The 24,641-nt window shown below is 40.1% G+C and overlaps 1 protein-coding gene across 2 annotated transcripts in view; it reads right to left on the bottom strand.

The window, feature by feature from the left end:
* Nucleotides 1-10,545: 10,545 nt before the first annotated feature.
* The window catches only part of nlgn3a (neuroligin 3a), a 155,750-nt gene continuing 141,654 nt past the window's right edge, over nt 10,546-24,641 (bottom strand). For both annotated transcript variants that reach the window (XM_017426661.2, XM_017426662.2), the window contains one exon: nt 10,546-11,414. In XM_017426661.2, coding sequence (XP_017282150.1) covers nt 10,556-11,414 — 859 coding nt within the window. In that variant the 3' untranslated portion in view covers nt 10,546-10,555. The remainder of the gene's footprint in view (nt 11,415-24,641) is intronic.

The raw sequence follows: 24,641 nt of genomic DNA, 5'->3' as shown, positions 1-24,641 counted from the left end.
GAACATAGTTTTAGCAAATGCCATGGGCTGCCCAGCGGGCCAGAACCAGAGAGTGTTGTAAAGTAGCAAGCTAGGAAGCTGTCAGTCACATGAGGAGGTCTCAGGGCATCTTAACAGCTGTGAAATTGTTCCCGGCCTGTTAGGAGTTTCAGAAGAGCAGCTGGAAACAGCTCTGCACGATCTGAAGATGAAGAGGGCTGCTGCTCTGCCTGGACTGCAGGCAGGAAGGCAGGAAGGCAGGAAGGCAGGCTGCCTTCTGTGTATCGCTGCAGTTTAATCAGTCAGCTGTGATCTGCCCATGAAACAGAATCCTTAGATTTATTCAAAGCAAAGTATGAAAAAAATAAATAAAAGCAAAAAAAAGAGAAGATTGACAGTTCCCCATACTGTAAATTCCAACACATGAGTCTAAACTAAATGTGGTAAAACTGTACAACCTAAAATATTTCCCTGAGTCTAAAAATGGAGACTGACTTTAGCATTTTTTGACAAAATGCATATTGTCCACTGTCTTGCATGGCAGAGTCTTAAAAAAAGGATCTTGCAAGATCAGTTCACGCTCAGAGTATGGGATAAAAATCTCTCTCAGCTACTATTACACCGGATTATAGCTAAATATCTCTAAAAATGAATGAGTCATAGCCATTTTAGTGTTTGCCAAAGTAGATTAGCTGTGGCAGCCATCCTGAATCAAGTTGATTCAAAAGGTTTATCAGTTGTACACATACATCCAATAATTACTTTCTGAAAGTCCATCCAGTGGTTCATGAGACATTTTGCTAACAAACAGGGTTCACCACGATGTTTATGTTAAATTTTTAAACAAATCATAATCTGTTAGCGTTTGGTGAAAGTGTTTTGGATGAGTCCGAACTACTACCACATCAAATTTGAGCTCAATATCTGTAAAACGGGCTGAGTTATATTCCTTTTTGTGTTTTCCAAAGTTGACTTGCTGTAGCGATCATCTTGAATTAACTTTCCTCCAAAAGTCAATCAGTTGTAAATGTACATCCAATGATTACTTCCTGAGAGTTTCATTAAAATTGGTCTAGTGGTTAATGAGATATTCTGCAAACAGACAGACGAATGAATAACTGTTTAAGTAATTATCAATGGCTAAACAGGGCCAACACTTTGGTTTTCTGGAACAAATGAAGTTAATTGACTCTCAAAGTAAAAAAGACGCCGAACATCAAATTGCACTTCCATTTCTTTATACAAAAACAAAAGTTTTCTTTTATTTTAGTAAGCTGAGCTATAAACTTGCTGTGTATTTGATATAGAAGATGTGTGGTGATAGGTCTGGTAGCTTCGCACTACAGATCAAATTGGTTCCACTGAAAATCATTGTAATCTGAAGCAGGAGCCTCACACGATGCCGACTTCTGACACCAAAAGTCCCCTGATGCAACCCTCCTCCTCCGCCAGTAACCCTCATCTGACAGAGGCATTAGTGGACTGCCATCTGATGGTGAACTCCAGCTGATGCAACGGTGAAAATAAGTGACGACCTGACAGGGAACGACTTTGCAAAACAGCCCTGAAGATTCCACATAAAGCCGCGAACGAAAAGCGAAATTCAAAACAGAAATCAATCTCGGAGCTGCTGGATGAAATATTTTCCCACCCTGCTGTCATGTTGAACCAACCAGTGAGAAATATTATCCATCATGGAGCATCTCATGGTGGCTGCACTTTGTCGAGGCTTTAAAACGTGCTTGTTGCCTGCTGTTGTTACTTTCCCTCACACACCGGGAAGCATGCAGACTTTAGTCTCAGCAGCCTCCGAGGAATCAGAGGCCATCTATCTTACAGAGGGCAGATCATTATGTAGTCGACAAGCAGCTTTAGGCTGCAGGGCAGGTGGGAATGCTTGTACCGGATGAACTATAGGCGACTACTCTTGTTTACTGGACTTCTGTAAAAGCCAAACCAGATCCTGTTTTTTTTTTTTTTTTTTTTTTGCTCGGTACTACAACACATTTGATCTTGTTTTATTTTCTACATTGCTGGAACAATTTGTTGCACTAAAAGATGTAGTTGTTTATGTAATTTATTAACTAAAAGAAAAGTCACTTTTTCATTAAGTGTAGCAACATATTTTATCTCTGTATTGCATGGGCAAAACCCAATATAAAAGCATTTGTGTTGAGTTCTTTTGTTGGACCAGATTTAATAGCTATTTTTGTTGATTTACTGAACTGTTAAAGAATATGTCACCAAGTGCTCTTGTTTGCCTTGTTTTAATTTTACGACTGCAAATTCAGTTGTCAGAAATAATATATAATCCTTATTTGAACAGCTATTAAAAAAAGTGAAAACAACAACGAGAACACAATTCGATGAACATCATTCAAACCATTTAAATCAAAAAAGGTACACACACTTTTTCAAATTTATTTTCACCTAAATGTTTTAAAAATTCAGAACAGAAGCAACATAAGACTGGAACAGTCCTGTAATCCTAAAATATGAATTAACGATCTTCTCTGGGAATCTATCGGGAAGTCTTGTTCATGACGGATGGTAGTACTGGGCGGTAAATGGACCGACGAATCAGGGCCTCATCCGCAGCAATGAGGGCGTTCCTCTGGTCTGTTGTGAGCTGAGCCAAAATAGGAAGCTCTCAATTTCCTGATCCATGTTCCTACCCTCAGCTGCGGTCATGAGGTAAGGATAATGAACAAGACAACAGGATCCTGAATACAAGTGATTGAAATGAGCTTCCTCTGTATGAGGTTGCCAGACTACGACTGAGAGATAAGGTAAGGAGCTCCATCATCCGGCGGGAGCTTGGAGTCGAGCCGCTGCTCCTCCATAGCAAAAGGAGTCAGCTGAGGTGATCTGATGCCTCCTGGGCACCTCCTTCTGGTGGTTTTCTAGCCATGCCCAAGCAGGAGGAGACCCAGATTTCAGTGAAGGGATTTCCTATTTTCACTGGCCTGGGAATAACTTGGGACCCACCAGGAGGTGCTGGAGAGAGTCCCTGGGGAAAGGGATGTTTTTCCTGTGACCTAACCACAAATAAACGGGGGGAAAAATGGATAGATGGAGTAAATAAATCTTTCGGTGAGGTCTTCTCTGTGAAAAACGGTTAAAGAATAACTGCTATGTTCTTACTTCTTATTGCTCATTTAAATAGACATCATTAAAACATTAGGAGATATTTCTCCAAGGACATGAATGATTGTGTTCTTCAGACAACACTAGATCAAAAACACATTTTATCCTGTAGTTTAAATCACCGGATTAGCTTAGGGAGATCTCCGAGAAGCACCGTTAGTTAACGCACTGCATCTACAAACATAAGTTACTTTTAAAAAGAAAACCAACCTATATATAAACAACAAAAGATGCCTTTTCTGTGCCAGAGCTCATTTAAAATAGACTGAGGAGAGAACAGAGCTCAAACACCTGCATCAGTGATGATACGATGTTTGTATTAGTGCATGTGAAACAGGGACTTTGCACATCTGTGATGCAGAGCAGCATATGCTGCCATCCAGACAAGACTCTGCTTGTTTCAGCAGGACGAATATAAATCCCATTCTGTCTGCATTACAACAGCACGGATCTGCAGAAAACAAGTCCAGAGGCTAATATATGGTTGGCCTGTAGGTCAGACTTGTTACATGCTGAAAACATTTGATGCTTCTGAATTTGGAAAATATGGGAAAAGAGGCTCCGAACCATTGATAACTAGAAGAAAAAAATCCCTTCGATAATTTAAAGAGATAATCTGCAAACTAGGTTAGTATCTTATTAGTTTTGGCATCTGTCACAGAGAGTTAAGTATGAGGAAAGAGACAAAAGTCTTTGTCCAGTCTAGGCTAATGGATAGCCAAACAAGCGCCCACTTTTTAAAAGTTTATTTTAGGCTTATAAACAACTTTTCTCAAAAATGATTCTCAATGTTTTATCAACTGAAGAATGTATCAGTCTGCCAGTAGCTGAGTGAACTGCTTATTTTTTATTTCCTGTCTGATATTCTTGCTCAGACGTTTTGTATACAAATAAACAAAACATGTTGGGGTACAATTAAAGAAATATGTATCTGTCATCTAGTGGTAGTGGGTAGAAATAACACTGATGTGTGATGTGGAATTTAAAAACCTGTTTATTCAGACGATGCAGCTGCAGCAGTCTCCGTAAACAGGCCAACCTTCAATATCCTAAACTACAGGTTGATTCCCATTTATTCCCATAAATTCTTGTTAAATCCCATGGAAAGTTTCCAACTGTGGAAATTCTTGTATTTTTCCAACCCGAGCAGTAACACAGACATTGCTCAGTTGCGAAAACAGCAACAAACTAAACCAACGGTGTCGTGCAAAAGTGTGGAGGTTAACGTGTCATTCTTTCACATCGGTGAATTGTTTTTAAAGACAGAGTTGTTTTATAAGACTGAAAAGAAGCGCCCATATTTGGCAGCCATTAGCCTACCTTGGACGAAGACCTTTGCCTTTTTCTAAATACTCTGTGCTTTACGACTGATGTCATGGGTGATATTACACTATTAACTATTTGCCATCCATCCATCCATCCATTTTATTTACCTTCTTTTCAATGCAGGGTAGAGGAGCAAATGGTGTCTATCTCCAGCAGTCATTGTGTGATACATGGGTACACATTCAACAGTTCGCAAGTCCATCATAGGACCAGAAAGAGACCATTTGACAGAACATCACTTTAAAAATCACCAGACTATGCCTTTAAGATGTTGCTGTTTTTAATATATAAGGTCATGCAGCACAACTGTTCTCAGCTGATTCAAAATGTGCATGTATTAAATTAAAAAAGAGCTTCTTATCAAAATAAAATGTGTAAAAATTCTCCAATATTATGTTTACAATTTTTTTGGTGCTTAAATGCTTCATTCTCCACATTTTGTTTTCACTTACCTTTTTCCCACCGCAACCATAATTATCTGGATGATCTCTTGGATTACAAATCTTTCTCTTTCCTTTTGCTATTTTGCATGGGATGGAACAATATAACAATCTGTTATCAGCTTTAAGTTGAAGACCTTTTAAAAATAGATGACATGGTTTGTATCGTCACGAGAAACCGCAACTAAACACAAAACATTCTGAACATAAAGGCATCTTTGGTCATTTGTACACTGAGACAACAGATTTATCATGGTGTGTTTCAGTTCAAAGACCACTGTTTTTCTTGATTACAGTGCTTGTAAAAAAATGACGCCTCTTGAAAACTCCAAAGATATGTTTTGAAAAGAGAAAATTGCCAAGAGCGCTCTTTTCCAATGCTAAGATGAATGTTTGCATAGAAATGATTGTGTTTTCTGTTTCCCTTATAGAGAAAAACAGACTGGCTGAATTTAAAGTACATAAGTTATGGTTCAGTGACTTGACTCTTCTTTGTTTCTTAATGACTACTGTTCATTAGCCTCTCAGTCCACTGAGAAATATACTAACTCAGGATAATTAAACTGTAAATGGGTAGAAATTAGTCAGGAGTCCAGATTATGGCTCTTAGACAGTATAAGTTAGAAGGAAATGGCCGAGTCCTGTCTGTGTGAGACAAAAACGGAGCTGATTAGAATGTGTTTTGTGTAAAGGGAGGTAAAAAAGAAAAGAAAACAAAATCATTGTTGGAGTAAAGGGGAAAAAAGAAGAGAATGAAGGTAAATGAGACAGAGAAAGAGACGGATGAAGGTGAGAAGGAAGGTGAGAGGAAACATGGTTAAACAACACGCTCTCTGCAGTGGAAATACAATTCTCAGTGTCTTCACACATAGAAGAAAAAAGAAAAGGAAAGGAAAAAACCAGAAACCCACACACCTGCAGCTCTCTCCCAGCGGGTGGCACTGTGTAATTTGGCACATTCATTTCCTAGAACGGGTTTGTCTTCAGAGCTGTCGAGGCAGTCACAAACCCCCATCGGGGTATTCCAGCCCCATCCTTGAATAATGTCACTTTGGAAACACACTCACTGAGCTGCAAACAAATCTTGACTGTGCTGTAATGAGTCTCGCTCCTGAACGTCCCATTTTTCCCCCCTCATCCTGGGACATTTGGGCTGATTTCGTCAAACTTTCAGGCATCTGATTACAGAAGGAGTTGGACCTTATTTCCTCCCGCTGCACTGCAGATTCCACAGTCGTTTTTCTTTTTTTTTTTTTTTTTGGTTGAGACTTGATTATGTGGTTCTTGGATTTTAAACTGGATCCCAGAGGCCAAAGAATCCCACCCACTAACGCTCAGGGACATCTGCCCCACTTTAATTTGATCTCTATGCAACCACGTGTGCAAGAGTCAGTAAAAACTGACCCTCCTGCCACTGCAAATAAATCCACCTTCACATGCCGTCTCAGAGGGTTCGTTCATCCTAATTACAATAAAACTTTTGACAAGCAGCACAATGCCCTGTACACTTACTGTCAACGTTTCCGGAGCTTTCACCCGGAACTCGCCACCTTCCTCAGCAGATTGTCTGCACCGATCAAATGAAAAATTAGCAATGACTGGAATTATAATTAGAATCACGTTAGTGGTGTCAAAAGCATTTACAACATTTAATCTATAAAGGTTTCCCAGCACACGGCCACTTATTCCCACATCCTGCAGGTATGTGGAGCAACATTAGTGTTTACTTGTGTTTATGGCCACCTGTTTGATCTGTTCTTTAAACAAAAGAGTAATAACGCCAACAGAGCAGAAAATGACTAATAAAAGCTAAATTTATTGAAATAAGCTCAAATATGAGAGCCACATGGTTGCCTGTGTGTAAAATTGCTGCACCAATTACTCCCCAGATCTCAGTTTGACCTTCTGCCACACAAAATATTCCACAACAACGCTTAGACTGTTTGTTCTGTTAATTATAGACTAAATAGTTTTGATCTACCATAAATAAATAAAATATTTCTTATGCCCCCAACACCTTAAACACATTTTAGTTCTTCTCTGTTAAAGTAGCAGCAAACGTCTCAGCTTTCCATTTTTGTTGTTGTTGTTTTGCATTTTAAAATCAAATTTTAATCACGTATGTTTTGAAGTGAGGATCTGGGGGGCGGTTATTAAAAATTAATAGCTTACTTGTTGCAGATAGCTCTTTAAATGACCTCAGTTTGGAGAAATGGAGTTTATTTCTGACAGGACCGATGTGCTAATGGCAAGACCAAGCAGATCAGGACAAAGTGGATTGGATCTTAGAAACCTTTACCTCTCCATGAGTTTTACATTACACAGTTATATACATTGAAACGATTATTTCCAAGTGCAAAAAGCAGCAGAAGCAGCTAGCTGTAGGACATTTATAACAGACTGGGTCAGGAATATCAGAACAACCGTATAATGGCAAATTTGTGGTGATGTAAAGGTTTATAAAATAAGGTTTGCATGAATCAACAGGAAATATTTGAGACTCAAGTTGTTCTAAGACAGCAGCAATCCACTTTGGTCTTCTAGCTATTAGCTCATCATTACGGTCAGAATTTACCTATTTCTCCAAATGGAGATCATTCAAAGAGCTATCTAGAACAGGTAGGATATTAATCGTTTAAACCCAGAAACCTATTTCAAAAGATCTGAATGATTGCTTTAACTCTCCCATGGCTTTCGGGTCAATTTGACCAGATGTTAGAAGGGATTCTTTACCTCTCATTGTCTCTCTCTCTCTTTTGAGGGCTTCAGGAAAGCTAATGAATTCTTTAAAGGCTAAAATGACTTACATGGTTTACATTTTTTGTTTTTATTTATAATGTTGTTGATCCAGCATCTTTTTTTGTTGCCTCTATACTAACTGACACTATAAAAATGAATTTGACAGTTTATTTTGCCCACTTCAATTAGATTTCCTGAAAATGTTTCAGTCCATATAAAACAACTTCCAGTAGAAACCATCTTCTTGCCTCCTTTGTGCCTGTGGGTCTGTTAAAAGTTGATTAGGAAGTGATCTCCTTATATAGGAAAATGAATAAAACAAGATGAGTCTTATAGATCAGTCTCCAAACGATTTCCTCCAAACAATCCCGTTTTCCTTTTTTTCCCCACGCTCTCGGTGCTGGCATGATCGGAGATATGCTGGCTGAACTGTGTTTCCTCCTCTACTGTGTTCCCAATCGTTAGGAACCAGGAGACGCTCTAATGGCCTACTTCATAAAAACATTGAGCCCTTTGGTACGGGGCGTCTAAGAACGGCAAAGTTGATCTAGGATTGCTGGTCAGGTCGCATCGCAGCGATTCGCCGACAATCTGTTTTGCACCACAATACCTAATGAAAATTGTCAGTTTTACTCGCAGAATCAATAACTCCAGTTTTCTCCATGCGATTAACATATAATAGGATGCGCTGTGAGTGCATCAAGGCAATCTTTTCACTATCTCCCAGTGCTGCAGCACTACTTTGCATGAATTACAGTAAAATCTGGAGTTATGCACGCAGATAGGCCCCAAGCTGTTAGGCTCTTTTTCCCCCCCAAAAGGTTTTGGCAAGAGAAAAGGATTGAGGGAGGAGGAGCAGAGAGGAAGAGGAGAGGAGGCAGAGAGGAAGTCCTGGGGAGGGGGAGGCTCGCACTCACAGCAAGGATACAGTGTCTTGATAAAGCATTCATACCCCTTGAGCTTTCCCTCAAATTGTGGCGCTACAACCACAAACTTCAGAGTACTTAACTGAGAGTTTACGAGACAAAGTAATCCGAAAATTGTGGCGTGCATGGAATAAGTCATTAATGGAAAAGAACTTTGATCAAGAGAGGAAAAGTTTAGTGAAACTTTATATTCTCCATTTTTTTACAGTTTTAATTTGGCACATGGCACAATCAGCATGTATGCATCTGGTATACATAAATAAATATTAAATATTTTATACATAAATACACATATAGAGCTCTTACAAAGACACCTCGAGTGTTCTTGGCTTGTTTCAAACAACAACAAAACTGGGACCTTTCGTTCTGAATAGCGCTTTAATTGTTCTGTAAGTGGGAATGATTTCTCCATAGAAGCCCTATACGTATATGTATGTATGCCCATATTTATATATATATATTCAAAGAAATACAAGTGTGCACTGATGTAGGTTTAGTCAGTGCAAACAGGCCACTGTCTGCGTTTGAAGAGGAACTCTTACAAAGTCAATGGAATCATGTCAGTTAGTTCAGTTGAATCTTTAGCTATTTTTTTCTCTCTTACACATAAAATAATATATTTATTTTGTATTCATTAAGCAAAAAATTAGACATATAGAACTTTGAAAATAACAAAAGTGCTATGTTGCAAAGATGGACAGCCAGAGACGCAGCAGAAACACGACTGATGTTGAACCAAAACCAGTAACATGGGGAAAAAACAACAACAACAACAAAAAAAAAACAAAACAGCCCCAACCAAAGTTTAAAAAACACTATATACCAAACAATAAAATGCAAAAAAAGAAAAAAAAAGTAACGCACGGATACACACTCACTCACTCACACACACTTCTTCACTTTCAACTCCTGCATTTGCGAGTTCCAGCAGTGCATCTCTTCCTCTCTTTATCTCAGCCTCTCGACCGTGCTCACACGTAGCAAAGAAGAAATCTTTTACAAATGCACACAGACACACTGTTGCTCCAAGCAGCATGTGTTCGTGCACACTCTGTGGCGATAATATCAGCTAGCTTAACAGATAAATTGGCTGTAAAAGATGCACTTTTTTTTTTTCTTAAAACAATCACAGTAACATAGCGTTTATCTCGGCCTTCTCATCTCTTGACAAGAGCTGTCCCCCACAAATCATCACCTCACAAGTTGGAAAAAAAGAACAAGATATCATTGTTTGTGTGGTTGCTGTGTTGGTACGCAACAAAAAAGTAAACAAAATCTCCAAAAATAACCCCAAAAAAACAAAAACAAAAAAAGGTTGCCCAAAATGGGTTTAAAATCTCTACATCTGCATGTCCTCTAGATTCCAGTTCCGGATTCAGTTCTCTCATCTTTGAGTCTTATCTGCTTGTAACACACTCCACACAGAATTGTCTCAGGGAGTAAGAAATTATGCCAAAAAACTGCCACCACCCTCTCCCCAAAAACCAAGAAAAAAAGAAAAAAACAAGAGAGTAAAAGAAAAAAGCTCAGTAAGGCATTGAAATGTAAAACGAAACAAAGAAGCAATTAAAAACATTTCGCAAATATCGACGCAGAGGCCATTGTTCTGGATGTGTCTCCCGCAGGAGGAAGGAAATAAAAAGCACTTCTGTTTTTTTTTTGTTGTTTTTTTTGTTTTATTTTTTTTTTTTTTTAGTTATGAATTCAAGAAATAAAGTGTTGATATCTCATCAAGTCTGTTTAAAAAGGCTTTTTAAAATGATTATTTTAGAAAAAAAAAAATCACTGCAGAAAGACCACCTCCCCTTTGTCAGGAGAAGGGAAGCAGTTTTGATTTTGGCAGCTCTGCACAACTTGACATCCACGGAGAGCTCCCGGCAACTCTCCTCGTAGTAAAAGTCTGGTTAAATCTCCGCACGTTTTAATTCCGCTCTCTCCCCTTCTCCCCGCCCTCCCCCCCACTGCGCAACCCTCCGTCCCTTCCCTGCCTGTGATAAGCTATACGCGGGTGGTTGAGTGGGAGTGCGGCAGGCCGGTGGAGTTGAAGCCAGTTGTGAAGGTGTTGTACGGGTGGAGGTTGGGCATGCCCACCAGGGAGTTGGGGATCATGGTGATGGTGTTGGGGGTCATGAGGGGGATGTCGTCCGGAGAGCGGCGCAGCGTGAGCGTGTAGTCGGGCAACGAGGCCAAGCGCAGGGCCCCCTCGTTGCTGTTCCCCGCCTCGCACTCATGGTGCGTCTGGTTCATCTGCAGCGACATGATCTCCTCCTCAGGCGCGTGGTGGCCGATATCGTTGGAGGTGGTCTGCCGCTGCGGGCTGGGCTGCCCGTGGCCGGAGTCTTGTCGCCGCTTGTCCTTACGGTAGTAGAGCGCCGCGAAAGCCAGGACATTGAGGAAGAGCAGCGAGGCCCCCACTGCGATGGTGACGCTGAGCTCCGTGGAATAATCCCGCGGGTTCTCCACGACAAGCGGCCCTGACTCCTCATCGCCACCGCTCCAAGAGTCCTTATCATCACTGTTGTAGGTTGGCGACATGGGGGGGCGCTTGGTGTTGAAGGGCCAGCTCTTCCCATTGGGCCTCTTGGTGGACAAGCTGTTCTGCGTGGTCTCTGGGGGTGGCACTTTGGTGGTGGTCGAGGTGTAATGAAAGATCTCATTAAGGTTGTACAGGTGGGGCACTAAATGTTTCCAGAAAGCCACTTTGGTGGCCCGGTAGTGGTCCCGCACACGTGGCTTCAGGCCAATATGCAGGTACAGCTGGTCCTGGGGGTTGTACTTGGACCAGGCCACCTCCTCAAAGCGGTTGGCCTTGGTGTGGATGAACTTGGTGTCCTGGGGGACTGGTTTGTTGGGATCCCTGCAGACAAGGAAGAGATTAAGCAGAGACTCAAATGAGATTCTGATGGTACATTTAATTATTCATGCTTTGACATTCATTTAGGGCCAGGAGGCACATGCAAATAATAAGAAAACACTCCACTGTGAGTCACAGTTTAGATTTTGGCATTAAAGGGTTTTAACTTGTGGAAGAAACAACGAAAGCACAAATACACAACTGCAGCTAAAAAAATCAAAGGTCTCGCTTTCTGTACCTTGAAAGAATGCATGTAATCAGCTGTAGACCATAATTTCCGTTATTTATACAGGTTAGTCTCATTAAGACATAATTCTGTCATTTGCAAGAGAGACCTGTAGATGTACATCCAATGATTACATTTTTGGAGCTTCATTAATTAATTTGAATTTAAGCACAGCTCTTACAGAATGCATAACACTTGAAGTATGTGTTGGGGATGACTCTTAGTAACTACCATGTCGTTGGCTCAATTTCTGTAAAACGGACAAAACGTCAGCCATTTTTGTGTTGGCTAAGGTCAGTTAGCTGTGGTAACCATCTTTCATCAAGTTGACTCCAAAATTTAATGAGTTATAGATGTGCATTCAATGATTATTTAATCAGAGTTTCATTAAAATCTGTCCACTGGTACATGAGGTATTTTGCTAACTAACAGACACATGAACACTCACAAACAAATATGAGCAAATAGGGTATAACCCACCACAAAGGTGCTGTAGTATAGACTGACACTGATTTGTCATATTTTTTTGTAATTTTCCCACGCTTTCCTCTAATCCTGCTCTTCCTTCAGCCTCTCTATGGGTATTTTTCTGCCTGTACATCTCATCTTCCATCTCCTCTCTCCCCAGATGTTGATCTCATGTCAAATCTGCAGCAGCCCACTCTGCCGAGGCTTTTAGAATAAACATATATGAATAAGTCAGCAGGCTTTAGGGCTCACATCAGGAGGCATTTCGCTGTGGATAACCCCCCCTCCCTCCCCCCTCCACTAATTGCTCAGGGAAGGCATCACAGCGTACACTGGCATCCCATGCACTGACATAACGTGAACTATATTAATCAAGACAGGATGTTTCTGGGCATGAAGCTGAGTATCAGCGATTTATTTACTTATTTTTTCTGTCCGCAGTACCTCATTTGACCTACAGAAGTCACTGTTCCACTTTTCCCTTTTTCTACATGTTGCGTCAAATAGCCAAGCATTTCAATTACAGTGGAGCTATTGATTTATTGAGCGAATTAACATATAGCAATCTCCAACCATCACACAGGTTCTTTGTTGCTGTATACAACGTCGGGATTGGGAGCTCTGCGGCGCTCGTTCTTGCTAAATTACTTTCTGTGAATTCTAGCTGGGTGGCCTTGAAAACACAATGTCAGAGGAGCGAACAGTAAAAAAAGAAAAAAAAAAGAAAAAAAAAATCTGCCGTTTTTCTAGATACGTTATGAAATATTCCTCTGTGGCTCTGAATGCAATGTTGATGGCAAGCAAAGTTCAAATTTAGTTGGGGATTTTGGGATATGGCAACTTCTTTTTTGTATTTTTTCCCTTTTTATGTTTTTTTGGCAGAGGCTGAAAACCCTCCAAACATAGCTAAGAGAATTAAAAGACATGCCAGAAGAATTCACCCTCCATGCCTCGCTCCTGTTAGTTTCTCTGCTGTCAATTTTTATTTTTCAGGTCAGTGCTTCTGGGAGAAGGAGGGAGGGAGGAAGGCAAAGCAAATTGAGATGGCTGGAACTGAATCCCCGGACCTGAGCTGGTGTCAGCGGAGCAGCCCCGTAAATAACCTCTTTTATTAGGCCCGTAATGATCCCCGATGAATATTGACAGCCGGACTATGATGACTTTGTAGCTGAATATCAGTAATTAAGTTTCAAAGGAGCGGGCGGTGGAGGTAAGGTCATATTGATCTCCCCCAGCGCAACATGCCAGGGAACAGGATGTCAGTGGAGCAGCCCGAGACGTGCGGTTGTCTGCAGTCTGCGTGCCTCATGAATTCTTACTGCTGCGTCGTGCGTGCCATCACACAGGCACGCAGGCAAATTTTTCCCCTTCCTCTATATCTCAAACACGCATAGCAGTAATGGAGGTCAGAGCTGTCTCCGTTAATAAGAATTCTGTTTTTCCACAACACTGCAAACGCTCTCTTTTCCAAGAGGGTCAATTAGCTGAATTGTAATGGAACAAAAAAAAAAACACACACACACACACAAAGGTGCTTGGAAAGATCTGGCAAAAACAATCAGTGTGTGTGTGTGTGTGTGTGCGGGAAGTGAAGGTGCAGTGGTGCAGTGGAGTTAGAAAAAGCTCTTCGGTGGCTGGCTGACTGGTTCAGTGCAAGTGAAGATGAATAATTTAGGGAACACAAAGAAATCAATGTGGCATCTTTAGTTAATTTGATTTGCCGCATTAGAGAACAACTGGCTGCCTTATCTAATTACACACACATATGCTTGGGTAATTGTTGCAAAGTCAATAGTAAACAGGGTACATTCCTTTGAATGGTTCCTCTCGGTGCTGCTAAACTTTGGGCTGCTTTGGGGGTTTTGGAAGTTCTGTGGTGAGCTGAGGAGTCACAGAGAGCAAGCCTGAACTCCGACTCTGCTTCACAAAGAGGATGTGAGGCCTGTGTGTTGGGTCAAGTAGTTTGCAGGTTACTACATGATGCAGAGTCGTCAGATTCAGTTGATTTCTTTGGCATATTTTTTTCCGGTATCAATCTGTCTGCGGTATAAGCAGAGCATTTTGATACATAACTTTACACCATCACAAATACACTGATCAGCCATAACATTGAAACCACCTGCCTGTTATTAACTGTCTGAATTGTTTTGGCATGAATGTTGAGTTTATATGAATGTTCTTTTGTATCCTGATAGAAAAGATGTTGGGTACTTTGGGTCCTGAGGGTTGTTGGACCCTCTTGGATCTGGAAAGGTTGCTGAGTCAGTGCTTCATTTTTTATTTATTCAGTTCCACAACCTGTTTCAGATTATTTATCATCCCTGAATGAAAAAGGTACAGTACACCGCTGAAAGGCAAGGTGGAGAAATAATGTTTTTACCTGTGCTTGTGTGTGTGTTCGTGTGTTTGTTATCAAAATATCTCATGTACAGTTAGACAAATCTTTAATGAAATTTCCAGGAAATAATCATTGAATGTATCTCTACAACTGATTAACTTTTGGAGCTAACCCAATTTAAGATGACCACCACAGCCAGTTGAATTTAGAAAACACAAAAAATGGCAATCAGTCAGTCAGTTTTCCAGATATTGTGCTAAAATTAGGTGTGGTTATAGCTGAGGGTCATTTACAATGCATACTCTAAGTGCTACTCATTGCACAGAATCGTTTCTTAAAACATTGACATTAGCAGATTAGAGCCAACCATTAATTGAAACTTTCAAAAAGTAAACAATGCATGTACATCTACAACTGATTAACTTTTGGAGTCCGCCCAATTCACAGCCAACCATTATTAGCCAAAACAAAAATGTCTATAACTCAGTCAGTTTTACAAATATTGAACTAAAATTTAATGTGGTAGTAGCTGAGAGTTATTCCCGACATGTACTTTAAGAGTGACCCCTTGAAATACTGCATAAATTTGTGCATAACGGTATTTTCAAGATTTGGCCACAATGGGTACAACTTTGTCATCTTAACACAGAATGAGTCTAAAACTCTGGCATGAAAGTGATACGCATTATTTCAAAGAGTCCTAGACCTTTAATTTTAAAATACTTTGGCCCACATTGTTTCGCATCAGTGTTTAGTTAGGCAGCACAGGTTAAAGTCAAGTCTACGTGTACTAAAAGCTGGTGCTCAAGGCTTCCCTGCAGTACAATGCACTGTAACAAAAGTATTTATGCTTCTGACTTCACCTGCCTGTGGCTACAGCTGCAGTCTGATAATGAGGACTGCAAGAGTGAAAAGAACAGAATCTACAATATCATAGCTCTTATTTTCCCTTTTCTCAGTCAGTGTGCAAGGACACAGTAATGTGAACAATTTATGTAACATAATTGTTATGTAATGCAGCAGCAAAACTAAAGCAAAGTGCAGTCTTTTCGTACAATCAGCGTCGCAGATAAACGTTTGCATATGACAGTATCATTCGTAGGTACAAATTATTAAAAAGAAAAAAAACACCTTCATAAGATTTTAGGCAAATATGGGATTTCTAAATGTCAGTCCTGAGCTCTGCCTGTGTGAATGGAAACATAAAGTCATTTTGGCATTTAGTCAGCAGAGACTTGTCGCAGTGAGATTTTCAAAGATAAAGAGAGAACAAAATTACATTAAAACAGACAGAAGAGATAAATTTGATCATAATTCTAGTGACTGAGATGATGAGGAACAAATGAAAATACAAATTAATTAAAGGCCTAGCATTATTTGAAGGAATGCATATTGTCTGCCACTTTTCCTTCAGGGGTTTTAGGTTAAGATTAGTTTTATGATGAGAAAGGAGGGCGCTATGGGTCAATCTTGAAGTTATGGATTATCTCACTCACAGCTACCACCACACCAAACCTTTACTCAAAATCTTGAAACTCAATGAGTTATAGCCATTTTTGTGTAGGCTACGGCTGATAAGGTGTGGCAACCACTTTGAATTGTCCTGAGTCCAAAAGTTTATAGTTGTAGATGCACATCCAGTGATTATTACCTGAGGGATTCACTAAAATCCAGCCATTGGTTCAAGAAATATCTTGATATCAGACAGAGTTGACTCAAATTATCAACCAAATAAAACCATGCACAATCTATTAGCACCCAAAATATGTGTTTGGGGTCAGTCTCAGCTACTACCACACACAGGCCTAGGCAACATCTCTAAAAGGTGTTGTCATCTATGTTTTTTAAGGTCAGTTAGCTGAGGCAGACATCTTGAAAAAAGGTAACCAGTTGTAAAGAAGCACCCTATGATTACTATAAGCAAGTTTCATTAAAATCAATCCAGTGGTTTATTAAATATTTTGCTAACAGGACAGACAAATGAACACAGACACACTTCCACAAACATTACATTACAACTTGGACTGGGTGGGAGGGATCTATGTCTTTTTCATTTCACGTGCCTGATTTACCTCATCATCTTCACCATCGTCATTTTGTTTTAAACGTCCAAAGACCACAATTAATAAGTGATAAAAGTCCTAAAACGTGTGTCTCTGTGCACGTTGTGGAGCCAGCCCTTGTTCTAGCCGTCACATAAAGTGCTGTCTGTGGTCCTGCTGCGCTCTCAGGGCTGATAGCATTCCACCGGTCAGAGCTCCGGTCCTAATCTGGATGCTCACTGAAGCCGTGGCTGGACTCCCGGGCAGAGGAGAGGGATTATTACACCCATAAAAGCCAGCGTTTTAATGGCCTCTCAGATTTCCTCTGATGTGTTCATATGGCTGAGCCGCCATAAACCTTTGCCTTCATCTCTCCCTCACAGCCCCCCCCCCCCCTTTTCTTTCCAACATTAATGACCTGTTGACCCCCACTAACCTTGACTTGCCATGTGTGTTTAAGTGCTCCCATGAGTTTGTGCATGTGATTGACGGTGAGCGGGTGGGTGTGGGCTTCGTTGCATACCTGAACGTGAGTGTTTGTGACACTTATTTGTGTGAATGCTGATTCAGCATTTACACAGCTGCTTTCCTGTTTTTTTTTTTTTTGTATGTTGTTTAGTAATTTGACTATTTCTGCATACATTGTGCTATTTTAGTTATTCATACTGTGAGAAGAAGTGTCCAGCTCTTTCAGGAGAGGATATTTGGTTTTTGTATCTTTTCGACTTTTCAAAATATTTGAAATTTCAAAACATTGTTCTTTTTTGAAATTTGCTCCAGCAAACTCTGTATGTTTGTCTTCTTTTCTTATCCTGTTACTTTAGACTTTAGTTTTGTTCTACTACTTTTAGCTTTTAGCTAATGTTTTGCCACTTTTATCATATAGCATGCCTTTCGCTCCTTTTAGCTTCTGCTAGTGTTTTGCAATTTCCAGCAAGCGTTTTGCTACTTTTAGTTAGTCTTCTATTGCTTTTAGCTTTAACAGCCCGGTAATAGCTTCTTCAAGCAGACCTCTGCTAAGTCATACTTCATTCAGAATTCACACTGCACTTTTACAGGACATGCTGTTTCTTTAGTGATGTATTGACCTGCTGGATCACACACACTTGAACCCAGAACATGTCCCCCTTCACAAAGCTTGACATGCCTTGTGGTGATGAATCGGAGCTCTCCAAACTGATGTAAAAAAAAAAAAAAACTAAACTTTTTTTTGTACTGTAAGTATTAAACAGATTTTCTATAAGACGCCGTGCCACCTGGATGACAGACATGACTCTTGGCTCTGGGCAGGATGTGACAGAAAGGGACCTCAGCTCATTACCCATTCTAAGCCCCATCTACAAGCACTGATGTAAAAGGTAGATAAGGAGAGAATGAATATCATTTTCTTTCTTTTTTCATTTCCCATGTACCTCCTTCCCCTTTTCATCCTGATGTAATTTGAAGCGCTTCAATGATCATAGACCTAGCCATCACCAAATCTGAAAAGACACGTTTAGGTGCCCCGAGGCAGAAGACGAGAATCTATTTTCACTGCACTCAGGGTCTGTGAATCCGAAGCCGAGTATCGCTGCTCAATATAAAAACACGCATTAATTTAGCGGGACTGATTTTTGCTAAGCTGCAAAATATGCAAAGATTGTCTTCTTTCTTTTTTTAAAAAAAATTTTTATTGCTACCCTCGTGTAACAAATTCATCCCCTCCAGTTGTTTATCTACTTACCAGGTAACACAAAGTAAGGAGCTAATTTTAATTTGCACTCCGACACAGGCTTTTCTTCGCCTGCATTCGGTGTGCATTTTAGAGAGCAGCGTTCAGGAACAGCTTCGGCTCCGAGCAGGTGAATCATCAGGCTGCGCTCCTTTTACCCTTCGTGTGCTCACACACTGCTGCAGAGGGCTGAGTGATGTGTGGGTCATATTTAATGGCAGCCTTCAGTTCAGCAGGCTGAAGTGATGCAGGGCGAGGCGCTGTGACTTTGACGTTTGTAGAAGTGTTAGAGGACACGGCTCTTGGTCCACTTCTTATTATGGATGCTATCGATTTGTTTGATAAGACATGGGGCAGCAAAAAAGAAGCCCACGCCTTCATGCAGTTTCTGCCACTTTGTAGCCTTTTTGTTATCGCCCGCAGCCAAAACGCGAAAGGCGAGCGATAACGCTTTTACCTGTGTCTATGCGTTTGACTGTTGCTAAAATATCTCATGAACCACTTGATGGTTTTTAATAAAACTTGCAGAAAGTAATCATTGGACATTCATCTACAACTGATTAACATTTGGAGTCAACCCAATTTAAGTTGGCTGCCACAACCAAACAACCTTAAAAAACACAAAAACAGCTATATCACAGTCATTTTTACATATATTGTTCCAAAACTTGGCGTGGAAGTAGCTTAGACTGTTTCTCCAACACGTATTTTGATTGCTAACAGTTCGCACAAGATCTTTGTTGAAATTTTTGCCCTTAACTATTTGGAGTTTTTTCTGTCTGTCCGTCTGTCTGTTAGCAAAATATCTCACTGGAGAGATTTTAATGAAACTTTCAGAAATGAATTATTGGAAGCACATGTCAAACTGAGTAACTTGTGAAGTCAATCTAGTTCAGGATGGCCACCACAGCCAATTGACATCAGCAAACACAAAACTGTCTATAGCTTAGTCAGTTTAAAAGATACTTAGCTAAAATCTGATGCGGTTGTAGGTGAGCTATTCGCAACAAATATTCTGAATGTGACATCTTGCAATATTGCATGCGATTATGCAGAATGATATTTTCAGCTCTGTCATTTCTCAACATATAATGAGTAAAACTCTGGCAGGCGATAAGTATTCCTTGAAGGAATGCAAGGGCTTGAATATTTACTTGTAAATCCTTTTTTTTAACCACAGAAACACACATTTAATGTTAGCTATAATTTTACAGCTAAAATGAATGCATGCAGAGTCCTACTTCCCATTCTCCTTTCTCTTATTACATTCAGCACACAACATAGACACCGATCAATGGCTTGCTGGTGCTTTAACAAGCCACACCACTTCCTTACCTTCTGTAATGCAAATCAGGATATTGGCTACAAATCTCCCATCAAGTGAGTGCGTATTTAATGGAGTGGGTGGGTGGCTGTTGGGAGCTGGGCAGTTTTACTGCGCAAGGCATTCACATAATATAGGTACGGGTTGACTTAACTAACGACTGAGAATGGAGGGCTGGTGGTGGTGGTGGGGGGTTGGGGGCGATAATCCGGAGCGAGGAGAAGGAAGGAGGTCACTGATGAGTGATATAACAACTGGAGCCAAATAAAAAAAAAAAGGGGGCAAAGCTGTCTGTGAATGAGGTCAAATAGGAGAAACAGCTGATGTATAAGTGTTGTTAATCCCACAGAGGAAGGCGGCTCGATTGACAAGTGGGAGGGGAAACAAAAGGAAAAAAAATCAACTCACGGCGTTGTAAATCATAGCGTGGGCTGTTAAAAACTGCGCCGTAGACACACCGCCACTACTTTTGTTTGGTTGGCAGCTATTGTCACTAAACCAATCAATACTGCATATTTTAGTTCATGTTGCGAATGTAATACATGACTGGATTTCTTTTGTGTGGGATAATGAGGGAGAGAGGAATGGTGGAGCAGGCCGAGAAAGTCGAGAGAAAAAAAAAAAAGAAAATTCAAAACATGACAGCCCTCTGCTCTTTAACAACCTAGCGGGGCCCTGCGCAGTATGTGGCCCGGTTTGCATAGAAAGCAGGGGCAGTGAGCTTCAGTAGGCCGGTGAAAATTGATATATGTATTAAAAAAACAGACCAAAACATTTACAACACTAATGATATGGAATGATTGATGTTTTCTGGACTTTTCATCAGCCTGCCCTTTCTGAAGTGTTCAGTCTTTAGGGTTTGTTGCTGCACATTGATTTGTTGCAAAAGTTTCAGACATCACACAGAAAAAAGTTGCTGTATCAACAACAGAAATTGCCTTTTCAGTGAAAATACAGTGCTGAAGAAGCTAAAACTGAATTGTTAAAACAAAAACAAGCAGAACAGAACTAAAAATAGCCAAAAAAGTATCTTAAAGCTAAAATGAGCAAAACCGGAGTATAAAGCTAAAAACTAAAAGTAACAAAACGGTAACTAAAAGTTAAATGTAGCAGAACAGCAGCTAAAAACTAAAAATATCAAAACAGCAGCTAAAAGTAGCAGAGCTGTAGCTTAAAACATTAAGTAGCCTAAGATGTACTGAGTCAAATTTTAAAGAAATTTCAAAGTGATTTTATGTTGAGTTTAATTTAAAATAAAGTTAAATATTTTAAAAAGTATTAAGGGTGCAAAAAACCAAAAGTTAGAGCACAGTGTTCCTGATCGAATCGAAGAATTTAATATGTGAATCAATAAAATGGCACAAAGTATCCAGAGGAAGTGTGAATCCAAAAAATATACATGAGAAACTAGAAAACAATGGTTTGAATGCTGAGTCAGCATTCACACAAAAATGAACAGCCTGGTTGTGTGTTAAAAAAGTTAAAGAAATATTTCATGCAGAAAAAAAATAACTCAAAAACCAAATAGATCCCCAGCTGCTGAAACATCCACAACTCTCAGGAAAGAAAGGTCTTGTAGTGTAAACGCACACGTGCGCACACTAAGACGATTTGACAGTGTGCACGCTCTGTATGCTTTTATGCCTCACTGTCACGGTACGGGGGGGAAAAAAAAAAAGAGCACGGGGAAGGGATTTGCCCTGTAAAAATGACACATGAAAGCCAGGGACAGGAAGAGCTTTAGGGGGGAAATGCTGTTATGATACGCACTGTTGACATGCAGCCCAAGTGTCTCAACACGGTGTCACACATGTTTCTACAGCTGATTTGGAGACACGGACAGAAAGTGAGATCTGGGTCGGCTCATTACAAACATCTGGAAGGGGAAGGGGGAAAGGGGGTGGTGGTAGGGATCCTGCTTTACAGACTTAGGCACGATCGCTGTTGGAGAGGCCAACAAGGCAAAGGGAATTCAGCTGGGTCTTAATTAAAAAGTATGCCCTCCAGAGCCAAACTGGGGTTGGGTGGTGTTGGAGCAGAGATCTTTAGTCCCTGGTGGGGTCTAAATGAAGGGAATGAACTTCAAAATCTGGGGAATCTCTAAATGTTGATAGTCAATTCCCTTTCATGGGCTGCAGAGAAATGACCATGTAGAGCAGCACACTGAGTTTATTTTTAAAAATAGTCTTTAATCCCAACCTAATTGTGATTTGGCTGTAATCTGTGGTCCTGAGTCACGCCAAGGGAACACACCGTATGATGAATGGATCCATACTCACCATTCCTTGAGGGAATGCTTATCACCCGCCACCTTTCATGCCAGAGTTTTAAACTAAGGCTATCTTATGTTGAGATGTGATGGAGTTATAACCCCTTTGGTCAAACCTCATAAAAAAAAAGATGTCATGCACAATCCCACGCAATATCTCACAAGATGAGGTGTCTCTCCAATATGTGTTGAGGATGACTCACAGCTACTACCACACCAGAGTTTAATGTTTAAACATTACTGCCCTTTTCCCTTCAGCACTGGACGATAATGACATGATAAGTTTGAATGTAAACCGGTATCTTTCAGCTGTTTGGCTCCTATAATCCTGATAAATCCCTACCACAAAAATCCACAAAACTGACATGGGGTCAGCAGTTAAAAAGCAAGGCAGCTTTCCTACTTTTGCTGTTTCTTGGTGTGAAGGAAATGTCTGGATGACAGCAGACTTACTGCCTGCTGTGTTGTGTTGAATCAGAGTGGTTGTTGGTATGGTTACCATCAGAAGTAATTTTGGTGACACCACGAGATAACCAGCATGCATTGCTACTGCGAGTCTTCAGATTTTTCAGATTTCCGTTAATCCCACCAGCAAACAGCTGTTAAGAATAAATTTGATTCAATTTATTATTTTTAGCGCCAAATCACATCAGAATACATCTCAGGAAATATACAATGACAGTAAAAATTAAATACAGTCTGAGGACGTACTGATCAGAGATTTCCAGATTTTGTAAAGGTCTAACCTGCTGGTTCTGATTTTGGAATATTCTGATTTTTCACTAAAAACTCCAAAAATTGATTTCTGGTTGAATTAAAACTTTATCAAAACATCATCAGATTAAAGAGCTTTCTCTTTCTGTCACTGGAAATTTGTAGTCTGTTTTTTTTGTTTTTGTTCAAATTAAAACAGAAAGAAACAGAAACTGCATCTCCTTTAAACCTGGAGATTTTTTTTATATAAAAGACCTCAATTTCAAATGAACTTATAGCAAGTTTCAACATAACACTTGCTAGGACAAAAAACTGATTATTCGTTTACTGTGAAATTAATTTTGTTTATTGCAAGTAAATTTATAGCAGTTTTCATCTTGATACTCCTAAAAAATAAGTTATATAATCCTAATTTACATTTGTTATTATTTGGTTGCAAATAATATATCTCACAAAGTACCCTGGACTTGAAAATGTCACCTGTTTAAGTGGCAGCTGGTACTTAAATGGACTCCTGTCATCTGGTTGTTACTGAGCAGCGAGCAGCAGAAATATCTCCAGAGAAAATCCGTTATTTAGTAAAATCTTCAAACTATTGTGTTTACTTTACTGTGAATTTAATTTCCAGCACCTTACAGATATTACAAAGAGCAAACTTTTTCTAAATCTTCTTCACTTATTGAAAATGCACACCTAGAACGTGCTACAGCTTGCACAAATTAGTTGCTTAGCTGTAGCGCATTCATAATAAATAAATAAATCCACCATAAATGAGTCAATAAGTGTGCTCTATGCAGTTGTATGTGTTGACATGAGATGCCTGGCAGGCACTGGAGAGTGCTGTTTAACCTGAGCAGCACTGATGAACCTTTGTCCTTCCTTTAAGAGTCACAACACTCTATATCAGCCCATCTGAACAAGTCTGCCATTAGAGCTCAAGGTTCTTGCAGCAAGAAGACTGAATGTAAATGCCATCTAATTAGACAGCAGATGATGTAGAGACAGATAAAAAAAAAAAAAAAAGAAGACAGAACAAGATTTCAGTCAGCATCCCACTCCGGATGGGATCAATACCTCTCTGGTAGCGGGGATTGTCAAATTAAATTTAAGTTGTTAGAAATGATTACAAGTAGTCACACAAAATGGCCTGACTTTGTGATGGGCGGGGGGGGTGAAATTGAGCATGGTGGAGAAAGAGTCACCCAGGGCACGAGTGATCGACTGGCCCTAAGCTGAAGGAATCAATAGTGCCGAGAGCAAGAGTTTGATATTCCTCCCTGATAAGTCTTTGTGTCTTTTGGGTCCCCGGATGATAGAGCATAGCATAGATAAAATTCAAGCCAAAGACACAAACAGGCACAACCACAAGCTAAACCGTACAAACCTAAGTGTACAACAAGGCAGAAAACCATGCACACAAACTCAACCCAGACACTTGGTTAATGGCAGAGCAGACACTCAGCAGGAGTTTTTAATCTTCCTCAAATTCAATATGTCTCAGGTCTGCAGACTGAAACCCAGGAAGGCCAGGCGAAAAACTCCTCCGAATAACAAAAAAAAAAAAAAAAAAAAGAAATGTCACTGTAGAAAAATGCCTTTTCTGTGCCACACCATCCATTTTGAAGCTGCCTCTTTTCTACTGCACAGAAGTGTTTTTAACACAACCGAGATGGGATTCCTCTCTGAAACCTTCTATTAATAACTTTGCAAGTTTGGGATTGTGTGATCACTGGTTTTGCTAATTTCCAAGTACTGCTGGTATAAAAGCAACCTGGTAGTCAGTGGGAAAATGTTCCCACTGTTAGAACCAAAATACCTAAATCCTCTCTAATCTGAGCAGGGATTTATTTGTTTATTGTTTGGCATTTTCAGCTTTATACTGTCAATTTAACTTCCCAACGTGGGGCTGTTGCTGATTATTTGATTCTTAAAAATTTAATGAATGTGCTGCTGGTGAAAAGCAATGCAGTGAGCTCTACAATAAACACACTATGGGTCTGTGAAGAGCGAGCTAACTGTTGCATGGTGAGAAAAATAAAGCATCTCCTGAGTGTACGACCATCAGTGCAGCCTGTGGGCAGAATATTTTAATGAGTTAACAGTCTATCAGATAAACAACTCAGGTAATGACCTTAGAA

Source organism: Kryptolebias marmoratus, linkage group LG9 (assembly GCF_001649575.2).
Source record: "Kryptolebias marmoratus isolate JLee-2015 linkage group LG9, ASM164957v2, whole genome shotgun sequence".
Lineage (NCBI taxonomy): Eukaryota > Metazoa > Chordata > Actinopteri > Cyprinodontiformes > Rivulidae > Kryptolebias > Kryptolebias marmoratus.
This window is presented reverse-complemented; position numbering and strand designations above follow the sequence as displayed.